The sequence below is a fragment of the Myiozetetes cayanensis genome, unplaced genomic scaffold (assembly GCF_022539395.1).
Source record: "Myiozetetes cayanensis isolate MyiCay16 unplaced genomic scaffold, myiCay2020 scf17, whole genome shotgun sequence".
In the NCBI taxonomy this organism is placed as follows: domain Eukaryota; kingdom Metazoa; phylum Chordata; class Aves; order Passeriformes; family Tyrannidae; genus Myiozetetes; species Myiozetetes cayanensis.
Genome location: NW_026087378.1, coordinates 10801072 through 10815918, shown reverse-complemented (window position 1 = coordinate 10815918; position 14847 = coordinate 10801072). Strand labels below are relative to the sequence as shown.

The 14847-nt window shown below is 56.0% G+C and overlaps 2 protein-coding genes across 6 annotated transcripts; both read right to left on the bottom strand.

The window, feature by feature from the left end:
• Positions 1-317: 317 nt before the first annotated feature.
• CD74 (CD74 molecule) lies at positions 318-4463 on the bottom strand. Of its 3 annotated transcripts, XM_050311996.1 has the most exons (9): positions 4355-4463; positions 2944-3119; positions 2749-2840; positions 2607-2660; positions 2333-2428; positions 2005-2095; positions 1451-1639; positions 1026-1118; positions 318-878 (listed from the first exon to the last, which is right to left on the bottom strand). In XM_050311996.1, coding segments are annotated over exons 1-9 (864 nt in total). In that variant the 5' UTR covers positions 4426-4463; the 3' UTR covers positions 318-876. The 3 variants fall into 3 exon arrangements, with proteins under 3 accessions (XP_050167953.1, XP_050167954.1, XP_050167955.1); XM_050311997.1 differs by lacking the exon at positions 1026-1118; XM_050311998.1 differs by lacking the exon at positions 1451-1639.
• A 3834-nt stretch (positions 4464-8297) lies between these two features.
• On the bottom strand, positions 8298-11244 carry RPS14 (ribosomal protein S14). 3 transcript variants are annotated; one of them, XM_050312072.1, is made up of 5 exons: positions 11081-11244; positions 9807-9957; positions 9339-9500; positions 9095-9171; positions 8298-8407 (listed from the first exon to the last, which is right to left on the bottom strand). In XM_050312072.1, exons 2-5 carry the CDS (start codon positions 9953-9955, stop codon positions 8340-8342), a joined length of 456 nt encoding a protein of 151 aa, XP_050168029.1. In that variant the 5' UTR covers positions 9956-9957; positions 11081-11244; the 3' UTR covers positions 8298-8339. The 3 variants fall into 3 exon arrangements, with proteins under 3 accessions (XP_050168029.1, XP_050168031.1, XP_050168030.1); XM_050312074.1 differs by having other exon boundaries at positions 11085-11106; XM_050312073.1 differs by lacking the exon at positions 11081-11244 and adding an exon at positions 10354-10374.
• Positions 11245-14847: the final 3603 nt, after the last annotated feature.

The following is a 14847-nucleotide window of genomic DNA, read 5'->3' as shown; positions in this document are numbered from 1 at the left end:
TCCAGGAGGGGGATGGCTCCCAGCACAGGGGCTGCTCCTGTCCTCTCCTCTCCTGCCCACACTGTGACTCCCTGAAAGGAGACTTCAGCCTCCCAGGCCATGATGGGGGCCAGGGGGACCCCAGGGTGCATGGGAAATCAAACAAGGGAGGGGCCAGCAATGGGGCAAAGAAACACGTACAGTCCTGTGTGAGGCCACAGGTGTCCAAGTGTCTGCAGAGATTTTTCTTCATCCCTTTTTTTGTTAAGATGCGTTTATTTTTAACCTAAGACAGCTGCAAATTGCAAGCACAGCCCTGCTAGAGTTGCTTACAAGGCTTTCTTATTCAAAAGTTTATTTGAAATAATTAGCTTTTGAGCTCGTTTATAAAGGAACAATCAGATATATTCAGGAAGATTAGAAGCCCCTCTGCCCACAGATACCCACTGCTGCGGCTGTAGGCGAATCTCTGTCTACAAATCTGAGCACTCCACAATAAAAACCCTCTACTCCAGTAATCTAACAGGGCTCCAGCCTACGGGGATCAGTTAAGAAGCTGGTGGGTATTGTTTTGCTGCTTTTAATGTTCATTTAGTGTAAGGAAGCATTAATTCTTCAGCAGGGGTGAGCTCTGCCACTGCCTGGGTGCTGTGGGATGTCGATGAGCCAAAGGGAACAGGATTTATGGACCTGACATGGTTGAAATCATTTTCCAGCCTGCTTTACCCACCCTCTGAGGGGACACTTCATCTCTAGCACTGATAGTCATGGCAGCTCAGCCCCAGCTGGTGCTCTGCAGCAGGGGAAAGGTCAGCAGTGTAAGAGCAGAAAAGAAATAGGGAAAAAAATTCAGACAGGAGCTGGGATGCTGGAGGCAACTGCTGGCATCTTCTAGTTCTCTGTTGTGGGGGAAAAAGAGGACACAGTCAGCAAGATAGCTCAAGGACCTCCCAAAAATCCTGTCTCCATTCCAACCCCCTGGCTGTGCTTTGGTGCTCCCCCAGGACTTTCCCCTTCCCGGTCTCAGGCTGCCCTTGGACACTCACATTTTTCCACATTCAGCTTGAGCATGTCCACCCCGGAGAAGATCATCTCCTCCGGATCCGGGGTGGCAGCGGCACTGGTGGGAGCAGCAGCCCCTGCAAAGGGAGGGCAGGATATGGGTGCTGGCCCCCGGGGCTGCCCCATCACCCCCCCCAACCCCAGTGGGGGAGAGGCTGAACCTACTGCTGAGCTGTGGGCCAAGGGCAAGGGGGACTCATGGACAACCCTAACTGCACACCTTGGCTCCAGCTGCAGTGACCTGAGGGGGGGCTGTGGTTTTAAGGGTCCCCTCCAGTCTTAACGTGCTGGCACCAGAAGGGTGCTCCTACAGCATGGATGCCTCTCCTCTCCTCTCTCTCCTCCTCCCTAATCCCAAGCAGTCCTTGCACTACTGCTCATTCCTCTCTTCCCCTCCCTGGCAACCTACCAGAGCAGTCCAGCTTTCCCCGAGTAGCAGTGCCCTCAATCTTGGTGCCGTTTTTGTAGGAGCACCAGCAGAAGCCGGTGGAGACATGGCACTGCTTGGGCAGGTAGTCACCGTTCTCATCGCACTGGGGGCGGAACCGGCCTGGCTGGACACCCCCAAAATTGGCCTCGGCCTGGCACTTAGTTTGCACTAGGGCAACAGAAACAGAGGGGAGACTCTGTCAGCCCCCCAGGCCCTTCTCCCCCTCAGCAGGGGGTTCTACCCAGAAGCAGTTAAAGGTGAACAAGCCCCAGCCTGGTGACCTTTCTCAAGCTCTTGGGCTAGCCAGGAGTGGAGGATTTGGGGTGGTGCTCCAGCTGTTCAGCCTTTTGCTCACCACAAGTGCCCTGCATGCAGCGGGCAGAGATGCTCTGTGGTGTCCTATAGCCCACCAAGCAGAGGCTCCCCACAGAATGAACAGGTCCATAACTGGAGGGAGGGCTTGGCTCCCTGTGGGACACCCCGTGCCAACACCTCCCTGACCCTCCCCAGCTCGGCAGCCCCATCCCCAATACCTTTAGTTGCCGGGATTGCCTTGTTCTCCTCCGACTTGGGGTTCTTGGCCATCTCAAACAGCAGCCACTTGTGCATCCAGGACTCGAAGGACTGCAACGAGGGGGACCGGCACATTAATGGGCATGGGGGGGTTCCCCCCAGGGGAGCTGTGCCACAAGCTCCAGCTTGGCCAGGGAAGGTGGTGAGCACCATCCCCTTCCCTGGGGTGAGAGCAGCCCAAGCCTGGCTCAAGCAGGCCTTTGTTTTTCCAGGTGGGGACATTCCAGTCCCTCCTCCAAGCAGGGGAACTGCCGGATGGGGAAGAGTAGGATGGCAACAAGCACTGACCTTCCAGTCCGTGTGAGTCATGGTTTTTCTCAGGCTCTTCAGGTTGTCCAGAAGGTTGTCCTTCAGCTCAGGGAACATCTTCCCGGGGTCTGCTTGCTGCAAAGCAACGAGCATGGCCATGGTGAGACAGGGCAAAGAAAAATGGGGTGGGCGTGTGCTGGTATCACCCAGACAGATGCTGCAGGAAGCCAGGAGCTCCCACCAGTGCCCCAAGAGACCCCAGACTGGTGCAGGGGGGCAGCTGTCAGGGGGGTGGGGGCACAGGGGACCTTACCAGCAGCAGGTGCTTCACTTGGTCCTCGGTTTTGTTGCTAGCGGGGGCCACGGCCTGAGGGAAAAGGCAAAGGAGCAGTGTGAGCACGGCAGCAAGCCCTGAGGGCAGCAGGCAGTGCCAAGGAGTGGGGGAACTCTCTTACTGGAAGGTCTGCAAAGGGGGCATCAGGCAGGACCCTCATGACCAGCGGGGTGTTCGCTATGGCCATCTTCATCTTGTTCACTGGCTTGGCACCTGCCGAGGAAAGAGCACCATGTGAGGAACACCAACAGGGGAACCTGTCCCCTCTCCCTGGACACATCCCTCCCACCACAGTGGTGCCCGCAGGGCTACTGACTGCCAGGCAGCTTCCTCTGCAGAGCCTCCAGCTGCAGGGTCTGGGAGGTCTTGGTCAGCTTGCTGATCTGCCCGCTCTGCTGGTACACGAAGTAGACGGTGACGGCCTGGCCAGCGATCAGCAGGGCCACCAGGATGGAGAGCGTGGAGAGGGCGGCTCTGCGTCCCAGCACCGACCTGCGGGGCACGGACAGGGAGCTCAGGAGATGATCCTCTGCCATCACTCCCTCCCTGCCTCAAACACGCCCTTCCCAGGGGAGGGAGGTGTTGCAGCCAGACAAATGCAAATTCCCCCACTGCAGCGTGCAGAAGTGAAAACTCAGTGTGAAGGTCACACCAGGAACCGAAACTCATGGGGGGGGGGGGCAACGGGAGGGGTACCGAGGAGCATGTGGGCACATTTAGGTGCGGACAGGGCACTGCCAGGGGACTTTTGGCACGGTATCACTCTGGGCATCGCCTTTAGTGGAACAATGAAGCCGCCTGAATCTTCGCTGGTTCCTGGGGCAGAGGACACGGCCCATGGGATGCCGGACAGCATTTAATTTTTAAAATTTTGTGCCAGACGCTGCCCTGCCGGGTGAATGTGGCACTGCCGGGGTACAGCGGTGGCCCAGAGGCCACCCCCTGGCTCCGCTGCCCGGCGGGGAGCGGGCACTGCGCGGCCGAGGGACATGTCCCGAACGGGACAGCGCTGCGGAGGTGTCTGCCCGGAGACTGGTGATGTCACAGCTCCCGGGATTCTGATTGGCTGGAAGTTTTGGAGGGGGGCAGCCCCCGCGGGGCTTGGGACATAGGGACTAGTTGGGACACGCGGTGGCAATGGGATGGCGGCCCCACTGCGTCGCCAGTTGGGTCCAGGGCCCGCGCCTGCCCCACAGCCACGTCATCAGCCTGCCTGTCCCACAGCCTGTCCCATAGCTGTGCTGCCTCCCCCATAGGTTCAAGCCATGGCTCTCTGCCCCACAGCCACGCTGAGCCTGTCTGCCCCATCGCCATGCCTTGTCCCCAACCGCCCCAGAGATACAGTGACCCCCTTCAGCCCCACAGCCACCCAATGCCCCCCATCCCATAGCCACCCAATTCCCCTCTCCATCCCATAGCCACTCCATGTCCCCCCTGTCCCACAGCCATCCTGTGCCCCACCCATTCCACATCCTCCCTGTGCCCCTCGCTGCCTCACAGCCATGTTCTGGCCCCTTCCACAGCCCCCTTGGCTCCACAGTGCCCCATAGCCACCCTGTGCCCCCCACCTTCTGCCCTCTAGTCACTCTGGACCCCCTTGGCACAACTGTGTCCCCTTCTGTCCCGCACCCACGCAATGCCCCCCCTGCCCCATGTCCCCACGTGCCCACTTGTGCCCACTTTGCTCTCCCCGTGCCCCCCACCCCCTTGCCCCCCATCAGTGGCACCTCTGGCTGTTCCCAACGCCGAGCACAGCGCTGCCGCGGTCAGAGATGAGGTCCCGCTGCTCCTCTGCCATGTCTCCGGTGGGCTCCCCGGTGGAAATGAGCACCCCGAGCTCTGTCCCTGGAAATACCCCCCCGGTCCCCACCCTGCCCTGACACCCGGGGGGGAGCCAAAAAAAAAAATCCTATTGGCTGCTGGCAGTTGCATCACTTGTTGCCAGGCAGAGCTCTGCTCCACAGGTCTCCAGTACAGAGTTTATGCTGGGCTCGGTGGGCAGGATCGAGGCCGCTCAGGGCGGCATCGCAGCCCACCCCACGCCACGGGCAGCTCACAGTGCCCAGCCTGGTGACACCAGTGACGTGGGTCTGGGGGCTCTGGTACCCCTGGGGGAAGGGGGGCAGGAGGTGGTATATGGAGGGGGAGCAGGAGGTGAGAAACAGGATGCGGTGTTGGGATGGGGGAGGTGAGGGACGTGTGAAGAAGGAAGTGGGGTCCAAAGGTGGGTTACCAGGCGTGGGACACCGTGGGGAGAGACCCCACACCCAAGACTGAGAGCAGAACCCGCTGTGTGAGCACACTGTCAGGGTACACCCTCCTCACTGACCTGCACTTCGGCTCAAACCCTGGTTTGAGGGTCACTTCGGACCCCCCTGCCTGGGGGTGCTTGGCCAGCCCTTCTCAGTGTGAGGGGGGAACAATTCAAGGACTAAGGGCTTTCCAGCCCTCCTTGCTTTGCCTGCAGCAGCTTCCAGAGGCTGAGCCCCCAAAGCCAAGAGAGGAGGAGCAGCCCCTCAAGGAGAGCGACTCCAAAGCACCAGTGGGAGTGCTTTGGGAGCACTGGGGGTTCCCAGCCCTCCCCACAGCTCTGGAAGGGCTACATGGGCGAGAGCAGCCACCCACACCATAATGCTGGGGTTTGGTGATTTTATTCAAGGTATCAGGGTAGCCCCAGGGGTAACACCCTCCCAGTGCCCACACTGAGCCAGGGTCACACTGTGCCCAGCACCAAGATGGTTCCAGCATCAGGATCCAGCTCCAGCATCGGGATCCAGCTCCACTGCGCCCCGGGCTCAGCCAAAAGTGAAACTACGAATGAGGAACTAAAAACCAGACACCACTGGTTACCTTGCAAACCTGCTGGGGCTGGTTCATCCACTCCTTCTCCTGGGTCAGACCTGAGCCACCTGGCTGGAGGGGTATGCTGACAGCCCTGGCTGTGCCTGGAGAGCAGAAGGGATCATCATGGAGCATTTCCAGGGAGCAGGGCAGGGTTTCCTGGCAGTTGCTCTTCCCAGAGGAGGCATGGTGGGACAATGCTCAGGCTTCCCAGGTGGGAAATTGCAGCCCCACTGTAGAAAGGCTTAGGTGCCTGGACCTGGTCCCATCCACAGGCTCCTGTGACTCAGCTGGGAAAGCCCTGGGCACTCAGGGGTGCACAGAGCACCAGGTCAGGGGTGTCCATCAGCCTCACCCCAGGCTACCAGTGATAAAGCTGTACCTAGAAACCATCAGAGCTGCTTGAAAAGAAAATAAAAAGGGAGAGAAAACAGAGAGAAAAGGGAAAAAGGAGAAGAAAAGGGGGGGGGGGAGCGGAGGAAAAAAAAGCTAAAAAAAAGGAAATAGAACATAAAAGCTTTCCATAAATTTTTTGTCTCTCTCCTTGTGGGCAGTAGGGGTTCTGGGAGACACACAGGTTTTTCCTCGAGGCCCCAGACCTCACTCAGCTCCTCATTTGGGGCACAACCCCTGCCCCGAGGCCACGCTCCAGGCGCATTCCGTGACCAGCCTCAGCCTGAAGGGGAACCAGAGAGAGTCCGAACAGGAACTTGGCAAGTGAAACCCCAGTGATTCCATGGAGCTGGGCCCGGCTCTGCAAACCACAGATGTGGGTGATAACCTGGGGGTGGGGGAGGGCCCTGTTGCCCCTGGCAGGCTGAGCCCCTCAAGCCCCAGCCCAGACGGGCACGGTCAGCACAAAGCCAGCCCTCACTACACACACAGACACCCCCCATCAGCTCTTCAGTACTTCACCCCCCCACACTTTCTGCCCGTGGCTGTGGCATCTGGTGTTTCCAGTTTGTAAATCGATTTTCCAGGGAAGATGCAGACCCTCTCAGAGAGCAGCTTCCATCCTCTCTGACCTTCCTCATTCCCCCTTTGCACAAGGCTGGCACTGGCTCCTCATCATCCTGTTGCCCCAAGGCTTTGTGTTTGGTGCTGCCCATAAAAACTCAACAAGCACCATTACAGGAAGCTGGGGAACCAGTTCTCTTTTTTTGGGGAAAAAAAGCCATCTGGAGAGAGGAGTGGCCTCAGGATTGGGCTCAGACCTGCTGAGGACCAGGCCGGCAGAGCAATTATTTGAGGCAGGCAGTTGGAATAATCCAGGTGCATTCACAGGAAGCCGTTCATCACCAGCTGGGCCTCGTCTCACAGCTCTCAGCCCCCAGACCCTGCACAGATTAAGGTCTGGGGAACAGACACACATTTCCCACTGCCCCTAAGGCGATGCCTTCAACACCTCAGGCACACACATCCCACTCCTGTGCAGCCCGGGAGACATCACCCAGCTACAGGGGGGTTGCAGGTGATGCAGTTCCTTGCTCAATCACCCAAGACAAATCACCTGGGTCAGGGTAGGGACTGCCAAGAGCCATGAAAGCCATCCATGCTGCTCTGACAGGAAGGTCTTTTTCTCCAGAAAGGAGACCTGCCAGGCAGCCAATCTGTGCTGGATCTCCAGTTTCTCTTCCTCATTCACCATTTCCCCCCTGGGGATTACACACCGACGCAGGAAGCCATTTCAAAGACGTCAGGTCTGCCAAGAAATCAAAGCAATTTTTGCCATTAATTGTGCAGCAAGTCCAGAGAACAGCCTGCCCATAGCACATCATGTCCAGGGCACCAAGTGGCACAGGGTGGGTTGGGTGTACAGTGGCTCAGCCATCCCTGTGCACCCAGCAGGGCTCCAGTTTCCAAGGATTAAGGGTTAATAGAGCAAATCCACCTTCACGGGGAGCAGACACCTTCCCACTTCTACATCTGCCCTTAAAACCAGCAGGGCTGAAATGGCCTGGACCAGGCTGGCCCTGCTGGGCCTGGGTAGGCAGCAGAGGGAAAGGAACGGAGTAGAAACATCTCAAACTGCACCCAGAGATGAGCTCAGTTTGTGCCGCCACAGAAGGTCCTGCCTTGGATTTGTTAATTGTGTAGAGTTCTCCCCAAACGTGCCCCGTGAAGCAGCCATGCTGATGTCCCCTGGGATGGAGCATTACATAGAACAGCAAGTTTTCCCTGTGTTCAAGAGTTTATTATAAAACCACTGACTGGAGCTGTTGGTCACGCACACACACACACACTCCCTGCGCTCCCCTCCTGCTCCGCCTCTGTTCAGCTCCATGTTGGCTGAGCTCCTGCTGGTTTTCTGTTTGTAGCACGCTGTCAACACTAAGTTCAAAGAACGCTTTAAGTACAGGAAAACAGCCGTTTGAGCAGCAAACAGTGCACTTTTAGGACAGTAAGGGAAGTTTATTCTAGAATTTTCCTGGCCGCATAAAAAACAACAAATAAAGCACTATGGCTGTGCCAAGGGAAATGCTGGCTTAGGAACATCTGCACAGGCAGAGGATTTTTTTCCACAGAAAGGGGAAGTGATGTAGTAAACAGCATTTTGCAGAAAACCCAGCAGTCGTTTCTCAGTCCCAGCCCAGCTTTTTTTTCCTCTGGCAAGGACACTTCCAAGAGACCATGACTCAATCTGAAAGCACAAGTATCCGAGCAGCTTTTGCTATGAAGCCCAAGACCCACCATGGCTTTGGATCAGCCAGCCTAGTTTCCCCCACTAACATCCCCCCAACCCAGAGGCCCAGCTCCAGAGCCCAAGCCATCCGTGGATGGAATTACACGGAAGCCCAGCACACCCCAGAAAGAAAACACAGCTGAGCAGAGGTTTAAGAGAGCTTTAATAAACAGAAGGTGCAGCGCTGTTCACAGACGACGTCCACGGCGACCACCCTTCCTGCGAGTGCTGTCGGAGGGGATGGGGGTGACATCCTCTGCAGGGGGAAGAAAACCCAAAACACAGTTACCTTGCAGAGATACCCCCAGAAATCAATGGGGCACAGCCATCAACCCCAGCCATCACCCCAACACCCCACAGCTACCTCGGCAGTGCAGGAGCCGCACACGGACAAAAGGAACTCTCAGCAGAGTGAAGCTATTTGGGAACTTGCCATGAGCTGGGTACCCAGGGCTTTTAATGCAATATAGGAAGCAAAATTTCCCAGCTTCTGTTCCACTTAAACCAAGCAGCCACAGGGTTTCCAAAGAAACAGAGGATGGCTCATGAATTTTCAGCACAGCAGCCACCACCACAGCTTCTTGTGACTCCCTCACAAAGTTCAGGACTCTCCTCCAACAGTTGGAGAACTCCACTATAACTGAGTCACCGTCTCAAGCTGAGACCAACAAGGTATTTTTAGGTGACTGAACAGCCCTGGGACAAGCACTGTGACATCCAAGGAACAGTGGTACCCTACCCTGTACACAGAAACCTGAGTTCTGAGTTGTGCTCTCAGCACCTCCTGAGGAATCGTCAGTTTAGGGATCCGTTTAAATTAAATCCTTCCTTTGGTGCCACCAGAGTGGCCATGAAGAACATCCCAAAGTTAAACCATCAGACCAAGCAGCACACATGCCTATAAAGCTCCTTTTACTGATTAATCCCTTTCTCCCTCACTCACCAATGCGGCCAATCTTCATCCCAGAGCGGGCCAGAGCTCTCAGGGCCGACTGAGCACCGGGTCCAGGAGTCTTGGTCCTGGAGGAGAGTCAGAACCAACAACCCCTTAAACGACTCAGAAGTTGAACAGAGTTTACAAACAACTAGCAATATTAAAATCCCACCTTCCCCATCCCAAACCATCCTCCTCCTGTCCCAGGCCCAAACCCTTCACCATCAGCCACCACAGTGTCCCTGTGATGTACCTGTTCCCCCCAGTTGCACGCAGTTTGATGTGCAGGGCGGTGATGCCCAGCTCTTTGCACCTCTGGGCGACGTCCTGGGCCGCCAGCATGGCCGCGTAGGGAGAGGACTCATCTCTGTCCGCCTTCACCTTCATCCCACCGGTCACACGGCAGATGGTTTCCCTACAGAAAGAAAAGGTGACACTCAGGAGAAAGCCATTCCTTGTTCCTGCCCCCAAACCAGCTTCTGGGTAGGGACAGCACCTGTTATTGTCAAGGTTACCAGATCAATAAACTGCCACCCGGTACCCTGAGTGCAAAATTGATCAGAGGAGCTCACCAAGCCACCTGGTTTGTGTACACACACCATCCCATCGGGCTCAGCAGAAACTCCAGGACTTTGGTGGAACCTCTGGCCAAGCCTAGTTTCTGTTTTCACACCCGAGGGAGCCATTTACCACAGCCAGGTGATGGGTGTTCAGTACTCACTTGCCAGAGAGATCAGTCACGTGGACAAAAGTGTCATTGAAGGAAGCAAAGATGTGGCAGACACCGAACACATTCTCTCCTTCAGCAACCTGCGGTCCCAAGCTGATGACCTGCTCTTCCTTCTTCTCCTTGCCCTTACGAGGTGCCATTTCTGAACAACAACCAAAGAGAAGTGATGCTAGGTTTCTCAGCATTGCTAAAGGACTTTATAAAATTCCTATTATCCCAACCAAGCAAGAAAAATGAGTTACCACTGGCAAAACAGAGGAAGCAGTTTGGGGGGTACAGGTGCATTTCTTACAAACCCCAGGATTCTCAGCTTTGCTGCACAGTGGCACATGGATCACCACCCACAGCTGTTTAGTTGGGTCTCTCCTGCTGCACTTGTCCCCAGGCCCCACCAAAGCAGCACATGAGAGAGGCCCTTTCCTTGGTAATCAGCAGTGCCAAGCACTTCCCTTTGTTTGTGTGGCTTCATGGAAAGAAAATACCAAGCCAAACAACTACTAAAGACCTCAGTTGGTCACCGAGCTCCAACTCTGCACACCTTTTAAGTACCAGCTTGGGTTCTTCCATGTTACTGCTCTCCTAACCACATCCCTGGGACTAGCCCAGATAAATCTTTTGCCTCTGAAGACGACACCCAGCGACGGGAGATGGCAGACCCGGCACTGGGCTGTTTGTTTTGGCGGCCATGGACCCCGTGCATCTGCTCCCGAGCACAGGAAGACGGTCCCCTGTTGCCCTCTCCTGCCAAACACTTGCTACAGCCGGCGCCCTGCACAGGCGAGATGTCCAACCACTTCGCCCAGGAAACCAACCCCAACAGAACCCGCGTTCACCCTCGGCGGTCCCGCCTCCGCAGGCAACATCAATTTACATCAATGCCTGCCGATAGCGCCACGTCCCCTTCCCGACACATCCCCAAGCTCCAGGGACAGCGCCGTCCCCGGCCCAGCGAGGCCGACACGGCACAGGCAGCACACGCTGCAGCGCCGGCATCGACCCCCGGGCGCCGGCCCCGCCGCTCCCCCGCGCTCGGGGCACAGCCCCGGCCGCTCAGGGCCGAGCCGCCCCGCATCCCCCAAGCCCCGCAGCTCCGCTCCGCCCGCCCTGCGCTCCCCCGCGGCCCCGCTCGGCCGGGCGCGCCCGCCCCGCGCCCGGAGCGCTGCCCCGCGCAGCGCCGGGTCCGTGAGGGCGGGAGGAGGGCCCGGGGCCCGCGGCGAGGCGCGGGCGGGCGGATGGCGGCGGATGCGGGGCAGCCCCGCACTCACCTGCCCGTCTGCTCCGGCGGCCGCCGCGGAAAGGAAGCGGTAAGGGTCAGGGGGCGGGCGGCACCGCCTCACCCGGAAGGGATGGCGGGACGTGGCGTGTCCCCGACGGCAAGCACAAGGCTGTGCCCCGGTCCCAATCCAGATCCCAATCCCAATCCCAATCCCGGTCCGGATCCCGGTCCCGATCCCGCCACGCCGGACGCCGCCGCCACACCGTGACCGGCGCTCCCGAGGCCAAGCAGCGCCGACCTCCCCAAGATGGCGGCCGCCTCCCTCCACCGCTCCCCTTCCGCTCGACCTTCCCAAGATGGTGCCGCCGCGGCCGCCTCGGCCCCTCCCGAAGATGGAGGCGGACGCGGTTGGGTGTTGGGGCTCTTGACAGACCCGCCCAGGGAGAGCTTTGGAAACGAGTCAGTGTAAAAAACAACCGGATGGAGGTGGCTGTAACTCCAGGACGCAGCCCGTTTCTGCCCGGCTGCACAGGGGGGAACTCAGCCATGTTGGGGCACAGAGGCCTTTCCCCCTCGCTCCGCTGTGGGGACTGAGCGCAGCGAGGTGTCGGGGGGGTCTCCAGGTAGCTGCTTGTCCCTGCCCCGAGCTCAGACAGGAGCCCTGCCTAAAAGGAGGTGCTTGACAATTCACCCACAAGGGGATGTGCGTGGTGGCTCAGTGGGTGTAAGTCTGGAGTATTTTTCATCAAGGAGATAGTGGGAGAGGTTTCAGTCCAGTGATTCTCTGTCAGGAGCTCCGGCAGCTGATGGGAGCAGTGCAGACTGTGCAGCTCTGAGCGATGGCAGAAGCGACCAGAGCTGTGATCAGGGAGGTTTGTTCCACCTCCACAGCAAAATTTGTAAATTTCTACATCAAGGTGGTCCTGCAAGCTAATGCTTTCTGATTCCAAGTCATTTAAAAAGCACTCGGAAGAGTAAAGACAGGGAACATCAAAGACCTTTAGAAAAGAGGCAGGTTGCAAACCTGTGGCGCTGCCACCAGGGAGAGGAGGTTTGGTCCATGAGGCTCTGCAGTCCCCTGTGCCAGGTTTCTTCCCTGGGAAAACCCTCTGTGCTCAGGGATGCCCGTCCTGACCTGGTGGGCCACCCTCACTCACTCCCGTCTTTGTTACCCGTTTGCCACTGCATCAGGGATCTTCCAGTTTAAATATTGAAGGAGAGGTTTTTAAAATATACATTGGCAGCACGGCTGTAATTCCAGCCGGGGGCTCCAGTGACAGCAGCTGTGCCCTGATTTGGAGGAAGGGGGAAGGAAGGAGCCAGCAGCAGGGTGTACTGCAGAGGTCAGCCTGCATCAGGCCATGAGTGGCTGCGGGTGACCCATCTGAGGAGGAGCCTGGGGACAGCCAGGGGTGTGTGGCAGCCAGGCAGGGTGGGTTTATCCCCGTGGAGCCACGCGTGCGGGGCTGGCTGTGACAATCCTCGGTGAGGCTTGTGCCAGCCTATGGATGTTGTCCTGGAACAGACGCAAGCCAGAGGCAAAGAAACAAACAAGTCTTCACTTATAGGAGTAACAGGCTGGAATAACCAGATGAGCTGCTAAAAAAATTACCCATCGGTTCAAAATCCCACAGTGCCCTCAGCCCCAAAGCTGCTTGGGAAACAGGCTGCTCCTGGTCCCTCTGGGCAGGATGGGGCTTTCCTCACTCCCTGGGACACATTCTTCCCTTTCACTTTGCCTTGCACTAGTCCTGGTGTATCCACAAGGGAACTGCCTACCCTGCAAAATGTTCCTGGGGCTCGAATGCCAGCTCCAGCCAGGCTGTCCAACTGCCGAGGACAGCACTGAGAGCCTTTCCAGGCTGGGATGAGCAAAAAGGGAGGCACTGGGCAGGGGCTGCAAGGACTGTGTCCTCCAGCCTGCCGGGAAGGGAAGGATGCTCAGGCCAGGGTGAGGTCAGTGCCAGAGATGATGTGTATTTGCTTTGAGAAATCCCCCAGATTTATTTCCTTAATGGGTAATTAACATTCCAACTGCTCCTCAGTAATAGCCTCTCCAGCCCATGGGAAACCCACAGACAGGGTGACGCTGCAGGCGGATTTCATAACTCAGCCAGTGACTAAACAAAAAGGCCAGGGAAATGGGAATGTAGCTCCCAGCCTCTCCTCCTGTGGGGCTTTGGCCTTGGAGTAAACTGGTTCAGGCTGAGAGGGGTCAGTGGGAAGTAAATGGCCTGACCTGTGAAGGTCTCAGCTCCAGGCTTCCCACAAGCAGGAATTTTTGGTGCTCAAATATCCCTGTTTCCATGGCTGCGACTTGTTCTCACGAGCCACCAGACCAGTGGTGGCCTTGAAACAGAGACTGGAGCTGGAATAGGCCAAAACTCTTCCCACAGCAGGATGAACCCCAGCTGTCTCCCTGGTATGGAGTAAGGTCTGCAGTCCTGGCTCTTTCACAGGCCCCTCAAAATGGCATCTGTCCTCTAACAGCCCTGGCAAAGACACATTCAGGTTCCTGAGTCCACCCATTCGCAGGTAAAAGAAGAAAAGTTTTCTGTTTGTTTTTAAGGCAGCTTTTAGTTTCAGAAAGGCAGCTTGTGCATGCACACATGTAAATGATGTGTCAGAAAGAGGCATAAGAAGATTAAAACAGAAATGTCCAACACTGAAGTTAAAGCACTTAAGGAATTGGCAGAGACTTCAAGAGCCAGTTTCTGGTCCTAATGAAGTCAGTGGAAGTGCTGCCATGGACTTCAAGGACCATAATTTGGCTGTAACTCAGTAGGGAGCTGAAAGTGTTGATTAATAAATTGGAGACAATGTGGAGGAAAGCCGCGGAACTGCTTTCCGACAGATGTGCTGAAGAAGAGCCTGTGAGTTAAAGCACACAGGAAAGGAACTGGTTTCCTTTGTGTTTGCAAACAGAAAACAGGAGGAAAAAAAAAAGCTACCTGATACTCATGTAAAATGGCAGAGCTGGTATTAATAAACCCCAGTGCCTCTCTGAGCAGCCTTCTGTTTCCAGCGAGCCAGTCATTCTTTAAAAAAAAAAAAGAAGTATTAGCAAATGTCAGACCAAGAATTCAACAAATTCCTTTTTCACAGAAGAAATTATTCAGTGGAAAACTGTACCACTGGAGACTGTGGATTCTGCAGATTGTTCCTGGAGTTTGGTGCGTGCCTTTGATTACTCATTGCTGGCTTTTTGCTCAATGATTTGTGCATGAATCTCCTCTGGCAGAGGTTAGCATGGCCTCGGAATGCTGTTCCCGGGGGACATACTTTTTTCAGGCTGAGTTTGCAAATCATTTAAGGCTGAAAAAAAACATAATCTCTTTAATACCTTTTACAGCAGTTTGCAGTTGGAAAACTTGCTGTTTGTCCCTTTTTGTTTTCTGAGCTTTCAAGTAACTTTGGCGTTGGCAAGTTATTCAGGGATCTTCGGAGAAAAGGCTTGTGAGGGAAGTGAAATGTTTAAGGATAAAGAAATCTTTGACTTCAATAAATGCCTCAGAGCCCGTTAGAAAATTTGAAGCCGTAATTGTCTGCCATTCTTTGTGTCTCTTTCCCTACGATTTCCTTTCGTCTTTTCTTTTTGTTTATTTTTCTGTCTGTTTCATTTGATTGAAATTGCTTCCTCGACTCCAGTTCAGTCAGAAGCTCTCCCAGAACGGGCTGCCTAAACCAACCCCAGCAGACCTGCCACATCCTATCCCTGTGAGCTGGACATGAAACTTTTCCCCATGGACTGGACATGGAACCTGACAGGGTTGTCTTAGTGCACCGCATCCCTTCTGACATGGGCAGTAAGATGGA